We start from the raw sequence: 16,333 nt of genomic DNA, 5'->3' as shown, positions 1-16,333 counted from the left end.
CCCCCACTCAAATCTCCACCAAAATAAAGCCTTCAATACATAGCAAAACATAGTTTGGCAAAGCGAATCCCCAAATTAGCCATATTAGTTGGTCAATTAGTCAGTTCATACGTATTTATTAAGTATCTTCTATATTCTAGGTAATATGTTGGGAATACAAAGAAGTTTTTTAAAAGTCCCTACCTTCAAGGAGCTAACAATCTAATGAGTTAGACCACATACAGACAACTATGTATAAACAAGCTATGTAAAGGACATATAGGGAATAAATGATAGAGGAAAGGCCCCAAATTAAGAGGGATTGAGAAAGATTTCACATACAAAGTTTCTTTCTGTATTTTAAGTTTATTAATTCTATCAGGAAGTGAATGCATATTTCATCTTCATTCTTTTGGAATCATGTTGTTCCTCTCTAGTCTTCCAAAGTTATATTTTTTTCTATTTGTTATCATTGCTGTTTTCATTATATAACTGTTCCCCTAGTTCTTTGCTCATGTCACTCTCAGTTTATGGCTTTCCAGTTTTCTTTAAAAACTATCCATTTCATCATCTCTAAGGGTTCAATACTATTCCATTATATTAACATACCACAATTCAACCATTGCCCAATAGGACTCCTTAGTTCCCAATTTTTGACTGCTGTGAAAATAGCTGCTCTAAATATTTTCATCCCTTTAGTTTATTTTTCCTTTTCCATTGATTCCATATGGTTATTGACCTAATTATGGTCTGGTTTGGTAAATCTGAAGCCATAGTTCTGAATTGCTTTCAAATTGACTGAACCAATTCACAGCTCCACTGACTTATGTATCTGTTTTCCTACAGCTCCTCTTATATGTGTTATTTTCCTTTTTGGTCATCTGCCAGTGTGATAAATGTCAGATGGAAGGTCAAAGTTACTTTAATTTGTACTTCTCTATTTATTAATGATCAAGAACATTATTTTCTATGATTGTACTTGGCTTTGATTTATTCCTTTGAAAAATGTTTTTTAATCTCCTTTGACTATGCATTTAGCTATTGAGGAATGGTTCTTAGTCTTCTAAATAAGAATAATTTCATTATATATCTTGGATATGAGACTTTTATTAGAGAAACTTGCTGCAGAGATTTGTTTGTGCAGAAACTTGATTTTATCTCATATAATCCTTTCTAATTAACAGTTATTGTCACGAATGCTTCCCTTTTCCCTAGATCTAAAAAAACAATTTCTTTCTTGTTCCTCTAATTTGCTTATGATGTGACCCTTTATATTTAGGTCATGTATCCATTTAGTATTTATTTTATTGTATGGTATGAGGTGTTAGTCTCTACCTAATTTCTGCCAGACTGCTGTACAATTTTTCCAGAACTTTTTGCCATATAGTGCAAGTCCTTATCCAAGTAGATGGGTATACTGAACACTATGTGGCCATGTTTATTCGCTTCTGTATTTAGTAAGCATTAATTATTTCCACTGATCAACCTTTCTCTCTTTTTTAACTAAATCATTTTACTTAGTCTTGCTTCATGAAGAATTTGGAATCTGATACCAATAGACACCCCTTCCTTCCTTCCTTCCTTCCTTCCTTCCTTCCTCCCTCCCTCCCTCCCTCCCTCCCTCCCTCCCTCCCTCCCTCCCTCCCTTCCTTCCTTCCTTCCTTCCTTCCTTCCTTCCTTCCTTCCTTCCTTCCTTCCTTCCTTCCTTCCTTCTTATTTTTTTCATTATTACTCTAAAGATTCCTGATGATTCCTGATCTAGTGACACTGGCCTTCTAGCTGTCCTATGAACAGGACCCTTCATCTTTCAAATCTGGACATTTTCCCTGGTTAGCCTTAATGCTTGGAATGGTCTTCCTCTTCATCTCCTGCCTACTGACTTCTTTTAAGTCCCAATTAAAATCCCATTTTCTACAGGAAGTCCTTCTTGAGTGTTCTTCATTCTGATGCCTTCCTCTTGTTATTTATTTTCTAATTTTCCTATATATAATTTGTTTTGTATCTATTTGTTTGCACACTATTCTCCCCGTTAGACTGTAAGCTCTTAGAAGGCAGGGACTGCCTTTTGTGTCTTTTTATATCCTCTAGAGTTTAGCACATAGAAGGTACTTAATAAATATATATTGATTGAATGACCTTTTATTCCATGAAAATTTTGTGATTATTTTTCTAAGACCATAAAAATTTTCTTTTGGGAACATGATTTGCACATCATTATATAAATAAATTGACTTAGTCAATATTTGTTTTTTTTTAAATAAGTATTTGACTCAATAGAACAAAACGCAACTATGAAAGTCCTTCCTTCTCGGGCAAGGTGGCCACTGGGCATACACTGAAATTCCCCAACGTCATATGAGATGCAATGATAGACATTTATTTGCTGAAATGATATTTACCAAGGTATAAAATATGATAACAGGTCAATTGTTATTTTCCTTCTCCAAATAAAAGCAGATTCATGGATGATATTCTGGATAGAATCCTAATAGAATAATGGAAGAAAATGCTCCTGTATGCAGATGAACCTTCATAACTTGCATTGAATCCCAGCCCCTTTACAAAATGTAATCTTTAAAGTCCTAAGAGTTATCTTCACAAATGTGAAAGAAAGCAGTCACCATCCACACCGGAGAATGTATATAAAATGCATTAGGCATAGCCAAGAAATCAGCTTTAAGGACAGTCTGTTGAATTACTCCATTAAGCATTTACATGCTCTGTCTGTGTCTGTTTTTGTTTCTGTGATTCTGTCTCTCAGCCTCTGTTTCTCTCTATCTCCTTTCTCTATCTCCATTCTCTCTCTCTCCTCTCTGTCTCCTCTCTCTCCTTCCCTTTCTCTTCCTTCTTCTCTTTCTTTGTCTTTGTCTTTCTATATCTCTGTCTCTCTCTGCCTGCATTTCTCCACACATCTAGCTTGGACAGGGACTATGATTTAATCTATTTAAGTTTAATTCAATTCACTGAAGCAAATACTTAAGCAACTCAAAGACAAAACCAAATTATTATCATCCTTCTACTCTCAAGGAGTTTGCCTATAACAGATAAATAATTAGCAAAACCTTCAATAGAATAGCAGATGAAAAAGACCAGAATAGTTCAAAATGATGAAAATACTTAGAAATTTTAATGATCAGCGATTGCAGTTCTTTTTTTTTTAACAATAGTATTGTCTGAGGAATAGTATATAGCTGCCAAATGTGGAAAATCATGGTGTTGGAAGTATCAAAATTACAAGTAATACAAGGTCAATGGAAAGATACATACAAAGTATGAATAAATAGATAACGATGACTGACTTGGAAGAAATGGCTTAAAAATACAATAATTGAATGGCAGTCACAAGACAGAAAAGAAAGACTCCCTCAGGTTTCTAATAGATTCAAGCTATGGAGGAATAGGGGCTCATTGGCATAATAAGTTCAAGAATTAGGGCAATTGAGACTCTGTCTGGAGCTGAGATAAAAATAGACATTTACTGAAGAGTAGGACAATGGAGCAGATGTGAAAAATCTTGCCACTCTCACTCAAGTAAGGGCAATTGAATACTACCTGCCAAGCATCTGCCCAGATGCAGATGCTGATTGAATAAAGAAGTCAGTGGACAGTATATACATTCAGGAAAGGAAGTAGTAAAAATGCATCCTTATGGATTTTTCTAACTTTAGACAATTAAATTAGGCTTCCTAGTTAACAAAAATACATTATTGAGTATAGGTATTTTGGTTGTATAATAATTACAGTACCTTCTTAACCACCAAATATGTTTATTTCCAAATTTTCACTTACACCATTCAGTAAAACATTCTATAAACCCATTTCTGGTAGTGGTCTTCAGGAGTCAATTCTCCAGAAAACAGAATAAATTTGAAATGCATAAAACTTTTCTCACAGTCCTTTGGGTTTCAGCATTTCAGTGTAAATAGTACCAAAGAGAACCACCAACTCCATCAAATTCTGTCCTATCTGGGTCTGCCAGTGGAATAATCTGGGACGCATTAGAAAGGGTACCAGAGTTGCAGTCAAAGACCTCAGCTTAGCTTCCTGGCAGTATGTTTGATCTTGAACAAGTCTGTGAAGAAAACCACAAGGGAGGGCTCATGATATTTCCCATTTGCCTAAATTCCCGCAGTTAACTAGCATAATAACTAATATTTGCAAAGTGCTTTACAGCCATTATTTCATTTGACCCCCATAAGAACCCCGAGAGATAGCTTCTTTTATTAATGTTCCCATTTTACAGATGAGGAAACTGAGACTTTGAGAGTTTTTATAAAAGTGATTTGTCCTGGGACAGCTAGGTGGCACATTGGATAGAGCAATGATCCTGGAGTCAGGAGACCATGAACTCAAATCCAACCTCAGACACTTAATATTTACTTAGCTGTATGATTCTGGGTAATTCCCTTAACCCCTTTGCCTAGCAAAAACCCCAAACCAAAACCAAACCAAAGCAACAACAAAAGTGCTTTGTCCAGGAACTGAGCTAATAGTGCTTACTATGTTGTTCAAAGCACTGACCTAAGTACTTTACAAATATTTCATTTGATTCTCTCAACAACCCTCTAAGAGTAAGGGCCATTATTGTTGCCATTAGACAGTTGAGAAAGTTAAGGCAAATGGGTTAAGTGACTTTGAGAGGTCACACAGTGAATCGAATTTGGATCTTCTAACTCCAGATCCGGAACTCTATCCACTGAGTCATCCTATCTGCCTTTTTAGCACAGTGCTCTGACCATCTAGCATAGTTGATAGCATGCTGGACCAGGAGTCAGGAAGGTCTGCATTCAAATTGTTTCTCAGATATTTAGTAACTCTAAGTTTTAATTTCTTCATCCATCAAATAAAGGTGTGGAAACTTAGTCTAAATTCTCTGCTCTGAGTTTGTGCTGCACTTTGCACACTTCCTTCACAGCCTCTCCATTTCATTAACAAATCATTCTACTTTAATAATGCATTTAATTTTATATTAATTATACATTTTAAATCAGAATGTAATTATGTTTTAGCTTCACGAGTTATTCGTCTTTAATGAGTACTGAGTTAATTAGCAAGACCAGTCTTTTTGGAGCCTGCATCTGTTCTGTAACATTCAGTTCAGTATTCATTATTTTAAGACAGCAATTCTCTTTTTTCAAAAATATTTAGAAAAGGAAATGAATAATTATCCTGTGCCAGTAGATAGCTAAGTTTCCAAATGCAAGTCAATTGGAAAATAGGCATGCCAGGCACAGATACACCTGGGAAGTTACTCAATGTTTAATTATGAATATGTAAAAAATCTTCTTGTTAAATTGGTACCATTTATTGTTTCATTTCCCTAAACTATTTAAAATCTATTTTAAGAATGTCCTCTTTTTGCCTTCCTCTTCATAGTGGACAGAGCACTCAACCTGGAGTCCAGAAGACTTGCATTCAAATGATGCCTCAGACATTAGCTTTTGCTCTTATGAAAGTCACGTGGCATTTCTTAACCTGTTTCCTTATCTCTAAATTGAGGACAATAAAAGAACCCGGGAGTGCCATAAGGAGCAAATGAGGTAATGTATACAATCCACCTTGAAAGCTTTAAAGCTCTTTATAAATGTTCCCACTTCTCTTTCTTCACTGCTTTCTTTCCTCCTTTCTTTCTTCGTCCTTTTTTCCCCTCTATCTCCTCTACCCCCTTTCTCTCTCCCTATCCCTTCTTCTTTCTTCTCCCTCCCTCCCTCCCTCCCTCCCTCCCTTCCTTCCTTCCTTCCTTCCTTCCTTCCTTCCTTCCTTCCTTCCTTCCTTCCTTCCTTCCTTTCTTTCTTCCTTTCTTTCTTTCGATTGAATGTCTGTCATCTGAGGATCAATCTAGATAAATCAAGAGAGGCTCATCTCTTGAAGGCAAGGCACCATGCAATGGCTTTGTTTTGATCATAGCAGCTCATGAAATTATCTATTAATGTGTGGAAGGGCTTTGAATATTAACCATGGAGATAGTATACAAACCAATGAAATCACAGGTCTTTTGGATCATTGAGAGAAATTTAGTGACCCTAAAGTGTATGATCCCCAATGTAGCATATTGCCCATATTAGGCACTTATTGGATATGTGTTGAATGAATGAATGGTTCAACTCACTGAGACCATGAAACTTCATTTTCGTCCCAGTCATCTTTCTTCCTGTTTCTAAAACCCACTGCCAACTGGACCTCCAGAGATCAGGTCTAGGGGTGCTTAGTCAATCAACTGTGAACTCCCTGCAATCATACATTCTTATTTTCATTCTAGTACTTTTTTCTCTGTCACCACGAAATTAAGTCTGCACTACCATTGCCACTGGAAAGGAAATGTTGAAGGACTGTTTTACTCACCAGTTTTGTGATTTCCTGAACCAAAACCCCTTCCCAGGCCATCTCTTTTCTATATTTTTGCTCTCCTTTATATGTGAACTCAAAAATAAGGACTTCTTTGGTGCTTAGCAGAATGATTGGTCCTGAGAGAAGTCCTTCATAATTTTTTCATTCATTCATTCATTCTTCCCAAGTGGTTCTTGATTTAAAGGAAATGGAAAAACACTGTGATATTAGAAACAGACTAGAAGCCTTATGTCTTCTTTAAATCTTCAAGTATCACCCAGGTCCTGGGAATATGCCTGACACCTTATTCTTGGACTAATTTATAAATACATTGTGGATAAATACCTAAGATGGAGAAGAGTTAAAGCCAACTCCTCCTTATATGCAATCCTTTCAACTAGTTATGTCACAGACCTTCTTCCCTAGAGAATTTGCTTTTCCCTACTCTAACAGAAGTTCTAATCTGTTTAGAGCAGACTCTGGCTTCCACTTCATCTCTTGTTTTGCAGATTGACTAGGGAGGGGGAATTAAGCTCCATTGTGTTAGTTCATGAGAATTATTAGAACCTGAGACTAAGATATGGGTTTTATGATGGGTTTAATGAATGAATATGTATTTTGGCAAAAAATTTCTTTCTCCTTTTCTTCTGTTCTGGGCCCTTATTACTTATTGTTTGTGTTTATTTTATTTTATTTTATTTTATTTAAGGTAATGGGGTTGTGTGACTTGCCCAAGATCATATAGCCAGATAATTATTAAGTGTCTGAGACCTGATTTGAGCTTAGGTCCTCCTGACTCCAGGGCTGGTGCTCTATCCACTGCACCACCTAGCTGCCCCCTTGTTTGTGTTTATTTAAATGATGTCATCATCTGATGCCATTAAGCTGCAGTGGAAATAGTGTTGAACTTGTTGGATGATCTGGGTTGAAATACTAGTTATGACACTCACCTATTTTAGACAATTTGAATGTAGATCTGGTTTCAGATTGAATGACTGTCATATTTCACCATTTTGTACTTAACGACCTCAGATTAAAAACTTTTTATTCTAGTACAATTCTCTTATTTTACAGATGAAAAAACTAATATTCAGAGGAAGGAGTCCAAGAACACATAAATGGTAAATTGGAGAGCTCAGATTTGAATGTAATCTTTCTAGCTCTAAATCTAATAGCATGTGACCTTGACTGTGTTTGTGGATTTCACAATGATGCAACCCTACCACTAGATATCGATTTGACTCGATGGGAAGAAAATGAAGTGACAGATTCATAAACTTTTCCCACAAGATTAAAAATATATTCCCATATTCTTAAGGATGGAAAGTTAGCATGAGGCTCTCACTGGCAGCTAGACAATTAGAATTTATTGTTCTGTTCTATTGTGCTTTAAACTGAGTGGGCCAAACTCCCAGTCCCATGTCACATGGGTGAGCATATGGTGACAAGCTTTTGAAAGTTCTACCTGCTGCAGTTGGACCATTCATCCTCTTTGGCAAATAACTAAGAAACTAAGTGACAGTTATACATTTGAATTTCAATAGTTTATAGAATATGTATTCACTGTTAATATAACCTTTGGACTCTGGGAGGCAGCCAATCCCCTATCCCTGGAAGCAGTCCTCACTTTTGGCCCCAGTGTGATAGGAAAGATTAGACAATAACAAAGGAGTTAAGAAAAGGTAATTTAAGGTGAATGGAGAACACCATAGTCAAAATAACAATAATAGACTTTTATACCATAATAAGAATTGCAAAATGTTTTACATAGATAATATTATTTTAATTTAATATTCCCAAGACCCCTTTTAGGTTATTATCACAGGTATCTTGTTTCTATTTATGGATGAGGAAACTGAGGTTACCTGTTGACATCTTATTCCTCTCAGTATATTATTCTCAAGGACAGAGACTTCCTTCATTTTGTTCCTAGCACAAATACTTGCTAACTGAAAAACTATAAGAGGTTAAGTGGTTTATCTGAGTTCATACAATCACATATCATTGTAGAATGCAAACCAAGTCCTCCTAATTCCATGCTATTAGAAGGAGCAAATCATATGCAAGATGGTCTGCTAATTCTTACTTGTGACCTCAACCTTGACCTTAAACAAACCACTTAAAATCTCTGTGACTCAGTTTCTTCATCTGTAAGAAGAGGTGATTGGGCTTGGAAATTCTTAAGGTTCATTGCAGTATTAAATCTCCTGATATGATTGACAAGAAGCTAAACTGATTGGGACCTGGGAGGGAAAGGCATGAGCAGAAGTGGATTCAAGACTCCCATAAAGTAAAGAAGAGAGGCTCTTCAGGGCTATCTGACATATCCCTATTAGCTTTTTATTAAACATGGATTTTAATAAGCATGTTATCTTAAGGATACAGAGGAGATGGGATGGAGGGGAGAAATCAATGAATCAATAAACATTTATTAAGCATCATCACATTTATTTAAAACTGGGTCTGAGATATGGGATTTTCCGGATATGAACAGCCATATGTGTGTCCACAGGAATGTAAAACTAGCAGAAATCACTTTGACAAATAACCAGTTGATGATCCAAGTCACCCATATTCTAAGCAGACAGTACTAAACCAAGATAATAGTCGTCTTTTTTCTCCCTCTTTCCAAACTGCCCTCTGGAGCCTTAAATAAACACGTTCAAGATAATGTTAATGCATACTGAGAAAATACAATGAAGAAAAACAACCAACAGGATACCTGGGGATTTGAGTGACACTTGGGGGTGAGTTAATTGAGGAATGAAATTTTTCATCCATTATGGGACAGAAAGTAGAATAAAATATGATTTACTGAATCTGGAAGGAAATTAGAATTTGTGCAGTATTAATCCTGATAACTTATTCCCCACAACTTCTCTATGAGCTATATACTCAGATAAGTCCAACTTTTCTCTCTCTCACTTCCAACTGTGGAAGTCCAGGGTGGATGGAAAGTCATGGAAAAAGTTTTTAAAATCAATCTCTCCTTTGTGTTGGAGATTATGATTTCTGAAGTGACCAAGTCCTTAGGGAGAAGAATCAACTCTTAGAGGAAGAGTAAGGCAGGCAGCAAGCAACCTTTCAAATACAGTATTCCAGATTCATGCTCTATGTATCAGCCAACCTGGCCTTGCTGCTCCTCACACAGAATACTGCATCTCCTATCTTTTCTGCTTTTTCTTATGGCTGTTCCTTTTGCCTAGGAAGCATCCCTTCTCTTCTGTCACATAGAATGCCTTTCCTTCAAGACTCAGTTTAAATTAAGTTCTTTCTTCATTCCTCTGAGTGTTAATATCCTAGCTTCCTAACTTGTATTCATTTTGTATTTATTCTTTGTAACTTATATAGTGCAACAGCAATGACATCAACACCTGCTATAATAATTTTATCTAGAAGTTCAGGCAATATAAATTAATTGCTACAACAAAGAGCCCCCAAATGCCCTCGTAAGCAAACATTTAATTCATTTGCCAAATGGAGAGAGATGGCTGCCAAAAGCAACACTGGGTTAGAATATAAATTTGATTCTAAAATCTTACAAAGAATCATGATGGATGATTATGAACAGTATTGTTTCATAAATCAGAGAGGTGTTGGAGAATGAAATCAATCTAAAGGAATCTTGGGATGTTATAAAACTAATCAAAGTCATTTCAAGGGTATTCAAGGATAAAAATGGAAAGAAGGCATTAAGCATGAGAAATGTGAAAAAGACTTGAAAAATTAAGCTCCATCAAGGATAATGGAGCCACCACTCTTTGATACTTACAGAGGAAGCAAAAAGTTGATACTCATGACAACAAAGATGAGAAAAGTATCAAGATTAGATTGAATATACATGGAGGAGGAATACCCATGTTGGAGATATTGGAGAAAATTAGATGAAGTTGATTTTCAAGGTAACTAAAGAAGGGGAAGGCTCAGAAGAAATAGAAAAAAATCTTATTCATTATTGATTCGAAAAAGGTGACTGAGAGAACAGAATTAGCTACTAACCTATCCCTTTTATATAAACTTTTCATGAGGGTCATCTCTACCCAGACAGAGAGCATCCTCAATAAGGGTATTAGTAAGGAATGAGCAAACTTTTCAAAGCAGTATTCAATAATAGATCACATCATTACTATTTCACAATTGATTGAAAGGTGTATTGAATAGATCTCATTGTTTTAATGTCATTATGAAAAAGCATTAGACAAAATGCTGTCTTAAATGTTCAATTACAGCAAGTTATCTCTCATTAATATATCAAGTTCATTCAACATTCTTTGGAAGATGTAAAAGCAGAAATAACTACATTTGATGAATGATTCTTTGATAATAAACTAGGCAAATTATAAGACAGGGAGATATATGTTCATTTAAAGTATTTACTAGTGCCTTGAAGGAAATCCATGGCAAAGTCAGGAAAGGGTTATCTATGGATAATAAGGTCCTCCATCTACTCCTGTTTGTGGATGTCTATATGTTCACTTCATCAAGGTCCAACACAATATAGAGCCTTTTGGAAAAGATCTATAATCACTCAAAGAAAATTAACTTGTTCAACCCCAAAGTATCTGAAGCTTAGATGTCAACCTGAATCAGAATGGACTTCATAATAGGATTTGTCAAATAGTATGTATATCTGATACAGACAGTGAGAATTGAAAGTGAAGAGGCAAGTGGACTGGATTGTTTTGGGAAATTGCAAAGCCCTTTAACTGGCCTCTGGCTTCCTATAAGGGCAAAGATCCATTGTTTTTTCACCAGTTACACTCCTTAGACTGGAGGCTACCATGATGATACCCTCAGGAATGCTCACCATTCAGAATCCCATCCTGTGAGATCACATCAAACTTTTGTACTCATACCTCAAAGTACCCTCAGTACCCTTTGCCTCTCTTATTGTAGGACTGGAGGGCAAAGGAAAGAACCTCCATTTTGAGAGGGCTAACAGGTCAGCTAACTCTTCATTTTCCATATGCTGTATTCCTTAGATTGAACTCTACCATATCCCCAAATTGTTTCCCCCTTGTCAGCTTTCTTTTGTATCTTTTCTTCCCCAAATTAGATAAAAAGCTCGCTGAAGTGAAAGATTATCTTTTCCCCCTTATTTTTATCTCCAGTGCTTAGCATTGAAAGCAATTAAAAATGTTTAATGACTTAAATTTTCCATACAAACATTTTACCAATGTTGCTGTGTGGCAAGGAGATCTGGAACCTTACTCTCTCTCTGAAGAATTAAAGATGAGCATCATACAGATAGCAATGGAAAACCTCCTGGTAGATGTGAACAAGCTGCCACATGTGACCAGAGAGGAGCTTTAAAGCAGAAGAGACAGGAGGTATCATCAAGGAATTGTATGACAAGAAAAGAACATGGACTAGTCATGTGATAGGAGCAAGGGATGCCAGATAGATGGTCAGAGAACCCCTGCAGCACTCTTGTGATGTTGTTAGAAAATAGCAAGGCTTAAGCAAGATGGGTAGATTCCTCTATGGCAAAAATGTGGATGAACTAGTACAGGAACAACACAGGATGAGTAGGTATGAATGGGTTGTGATCTGCAACATTAGAGAGACCTCTTGAATCAATGAGACCTGAGATCTATTTGAATATTAAATATAGTTCCCTAGGTACATATTGCCTCTTTTTCAATTTTTTTTTTATTTAGGCAATGGGGTTAAGTGACTTGCTTAGGGTCACATAGCTAGGTAATTATTAAGTGCCTGAGGCTGGATTTGAACTCAGGTCCTCCTGACTCCAGGACCAGTGCTCTACCCATTGCACCACCTAGCTGCCTCCACATTGCCTCTTTTGATAGAATGTAAGCTCTCTTAGCAAAAAATAGAGATTGTTTTATTTTTGTCTTTGGATCTCTGTGATCTAGCACAATATCTGTCTCATAGTCAATGCTAAATAAATGTTTGCCATTTGATTGATTGATTGATTCTTGGTTTATATTTCTGGATCTTGAAGCTCCTTATCTTTTGTGGTCAGATATAGACATCCTAAGAAAATATACACAGAAGATGTAAATTGTGGATAATTTGTTAGACAACACATAGAAAACAGACATTGATCATAGGGCATGAGGATCATGGACTGCTGTGACAACGGTGGGCTCATTGTGCTGGAGGGTCCCTTCCAACTCTTTCTTTCATGCTTGTTAGACCTTTGATCTCCAGGTTATAGAATGAAGGAGTTAGATTTAAATGGTTACAGTGGCTCTTCATGACTAATCATTATTTTAAAAAAATGTTTAAAGGGTAATTAACTCTGTCTCCACTCCTCCCTTCCACTTGCAAAATTCAGAACTACTGGAAAAGAAATGGTAGCTCATATCTTAAAGAGCTAAGTTCCAAGGCACCAAGGGGATGTGGGACCAGATAAAAGTAAGGGTTCAAGGCACAGAAATTCAAAACTATTTTTGAGCTCCTGGAGAAACTAGATGAATCAGGGTCAGAACTACAAAGAGTTTCAAGGACAATGAGAGTTGAGTCATAGATACATTAAAGATGGGTATGGCATTATCTGTGTCTTGAAGGCCAGCCTCCCTTCAAACAAAGCTACCCTAGATAAAAGACATGCTTTGTGTTAGCATCTATTCAAAACTACAGCACATGAGTTTTTTTTAAATAGACCAATGAAACCTAGTTTGATGCAAAAGGCACTTGAATTAAAAAGTATAACAAAATAAATAACAAAGAAAATTCTCCTGTCTGTACAGGGGTACACTTTCCTTTTCTATAAATTCTACTTCCAATGAGGGAGGGAATATGTGTAGAGAATATATGGGACCAAGGTCACTTATGCTCATAGGACTGCATCCTAGATGAAAACTCTCTACCTTGGAAATAGCCACCTCTGTTGGCTTTGGCTATTCTGGTGATAGAATGTTTTGGACCACTTCCTTCTTTGACCTTTTAAGGAGTCACGAAGTTCAACTCTCTTATTTTACAAATGAGGGAACAGTGGTCACTCTTTTTCTTTAAGGTACTAATCCATAAATTTAGCATATTTTAGTTTTGTGATTCTGAATTCTCACTGCACCCAATCAACGAAACTAAATATCACAATCAAAACTGAGTTTAATATTGTTCAAATACTCTCTGAACTTTGTATGCTATTTTTGCTGTGATAAATGCATTTATTTCAATTGCATCATGTCCCTTCAGAGATGTGGATCTATGTAAAACATTATAAGAGTTTCACTTTGCCAAGCTAAATGAATAGGATAGACCTTTCCCTCCCTTTCTTCAGACTTTCTGGCATGAAAACTGCTACTCTTTCCATATTTTATAGAAACTCTGAGACTTGATCCACAGTTTTCTTCTATGAAGACTTCCAGGACTTAGAGGGCCAGTGCCAATTAGGTTAACTCTAGCAAGGTTTTTCCTGAACTCCCTTGTTGTTGAGGCTTCCTTTTTACTCAAATTGTATTTTTTTTACCCAAATGTCCTTATTTTACTTTTTTTGTTGTATCTCCTCCAGAAGAATGTCTTCTCTCTGAGCACAAGGATTTCATTTTTATCTTTTGTATCTCTAGCACTGAACACAATGTCTTGAGCATGGAAGTTGATTACTAAAGAATTGAATTGGATTTGGGGCTAAAGTCATTATGGTTGTGATATATCCTCAGATAAGAGAGGGCTTGGGAGTTACTACTGGGCAGAGCGGAGCTTTTCTGGGTCATTTTGCAGGTACAGTATTGTTCATCTTGTTTTGGGGTCCTCTCAAAGGATGACTATCCCTAGAAATGTTTAGCAGGTTTGCAACTGAAATTCTCCATCCCATTGGGAATCCTAGTAATAGGTAAGAAGACAAAATGCTGAGGTATGGTCCCTTGTGCAGTAATTGAGGTAATTCTTCCATTCTGGGCTGACTTGTAGGATCCTCTGGATAGTCCATGAAGCAATTAGTCTATCCAGAGGTTAAGTTCATCATTTTGGCAATGTGTGAGATGAATGATCAAGAATGCCAATTTCTCAACCTGATAATGGCTCATGTACACTCAGAACTAGATCTAAAGAAAGATAGATTATCTTTATTTGGATTCATTTTGTGCAAATTTGTTAATGCTGTGAAAAATATGTATCCTCTTCATCAGAGCATGGATGAGTTGAGCTGAAAAACAGTTATGGTAATTAACCTTGAACACTTCATATTATTTACAGGGATCAGCATTTCCCTGATTTCAGATATTCATGCTCATACATTAACATCCTATGCAGAATAGTTCCAGGATTTTTTATCATAAAACATAAAGTTAAATGATCATCTTTTTTTCTGATATTCAAAGTTATATACCTGTTTACTAATAATCAAATAAATTAAAATGCATTAAATACTTTTAAAGACTAATAGGGAAAGAGAAATATTTTGAGATTTAATTTCCAAATATAAGAAAATAGGGTGATTTAAAGAAATTCTACCAGCCAAACATTTATTAATTGCCTACTATGTGCAAGTTACTTAACCTTGTTTACCTCAGTTTCCACATCTATAAATTGAGTTGGAGAAGGAAATGATAAATCAGTCCAGTGTCTTTGCCAAGAAAATACCAAATAGATAAGGAAGAGTTGAACTGGACTGAAAACAGTTGAGCAATTATGTGCAAGACATTGTGAAGCTGAAGAAAAACCCTAGCAGTATCTGCCTCAAGGGACATATACTGGGTGGGGGAGGGGAATAAAAATATAACCAGATGAGTAAATACAAAATATGATCCAAATGATAAAAATAGGAGAGAGAGAGACATACACACAGAGGAGAGGAAAGGATAGGAGAGGGGTGGGGAGAGGTGGGGAGGGGAGAGGAAGGGGATGGGAGGAGAAGAGAGAGGGGAGAGAGAGAGAGAGAGAGAGAGAGAGAGAGAGAGAGAGACAGAGACAGAGACAGAGACAGAGACAGAGACAGAGAGAGACAGAGACTAGTAAGGGGAAAGGGAAGGGGAGAGAAAGACTTATGTAAAAGAAATAAAGGTGATACCTGAGATGTACTATTTTTTTCTCTATTATTATTTTACTTATTTATTTTTTCAACTACATGCAAAGATAGTTTTTAGCAATCATTTTTGGTAAGATTTTGAGTTTCACATTTTTCTCCCTTTATCCCTTTCCTCCCTCCCCTCCCTGACAAAGAGTAATCTAATATAGGTTATACATGTATAACTATGTTAAGCATATTTCCATATTAATCATGTTGTGAGAGAAGGATCAAGTAAAAAAAAACTTAAGTAGAGAAACCATAAAACAGAAAGCAAATTAAGAAAAATTAAAATAGTAATCTTTAATCTGCATTCAGACTTTCTCTGATGCAGATGTATTTTCTGTCACAAGACCTTTAGAATTGCTTTTGACTATTCTACTAAGTAGATGAGCAAGTCCATCATAGCTAATCATCATGCAATGTTGCTATTTGTGTAATTTTTTCTGATTCTCTTACTTCACTCAGCATCAGCTTATCCTAACCTTTTCAGGATTTTCTGAAGTCCTCCCCTCATGATTTCTTAGAGAACAATATAGTACTCCATCACATTTATATATTTCAGTTTGTTCAGCCATTACCCGGTTGATGGGTATCCCCTCAGTTTCCAATTCTTTGCCATTACAAAAAGAACTGCTATAAATATTCTTGTACGTGTGGATTTTTTACCCTTTCTTGGAATCTCTTTGGATTATAAATATGTAGTGGGATTGTTAGATAAAAGAGTGTGCACAGTTTTGTTACCCTTTGGGTGCAGTTCCGAATTGCTCTGCAGAAAGGTTGGATCAGTTCACAATGCATTAGTTCCTCAGTTTTCCCACATTCCCTCCAACATTGCTCATTTTCCTTTTTTGTCATATTGACCAATCTGATAAATGTGAAGTGGTATCTCAGAGTTGGTTTAATTTGCATTTCTCTAATCAATAATGATTTAGAGCATTTTTTCATATGACTATAAATAACTTTAATTTCTGCATCTGAGACCTGGCTGTTTATATCTTTGGATCATTTATCATTTGGGGAATGACTTGTATTCTTATAAATTTGACTCAA

At 36.1% G+C, this 16,333-nt stretch overlaps 1 protein-coding gene across 7 annotated transcripts in view; it reads left to right on the top strand.

Moving 5' to 3' along the window:
• Window positions 1-16,333, top strand: part of OXSM (3-oxoacyl-ACP synthase, mitochondrial) — a 215,589-nt gene that overhangs the window by 121,408 nt on the left and 77,848 nt on the right. For 5 of the 7 annotated variants that reach the window (XM_074195674.1, XM_074195669.1, XM_074195672.1 and 2 more), the window contains exon 6: window positions 5,356-5,519. In XM_074195674.1, the coding sequence (XP_074051775.1) occupies window positions 5,356-5,518 (163 nt within the window). In that variant the 3' untranslated portion in view covers window position 5,519. Of the gene's footprint in view, window positions 1-5,355; window positions 5,520-7,380; window positions 15,020-16,333 lie in introns of those variants that run through there. The other 2 variants (XM_074195670.1, XM_074195676.1) reach the window with 2 other exon arrangements.

Source organism: Macrotis lagotis, chromosome 7, assembly GCF_037893015.1.
Source record: "Macrotis lagotis isolate mMagLag1 chromosome 7, bilby.v1.9.chrom.fasta, whole genome shotgun sequence".
In the NCBI taxonomy this organism is placed as follows: domain Eukaryota; kingdom Metazoa; phylum Chordata; class Mammalia; order Peramelemorphia; family Peramelidae; genus Macrotis; species Macrotis lagotis.
Note: the sequence above shows the minus strand (reverse complement) of the source record. Positions and strands in the feature narration are given on the sequence as shown.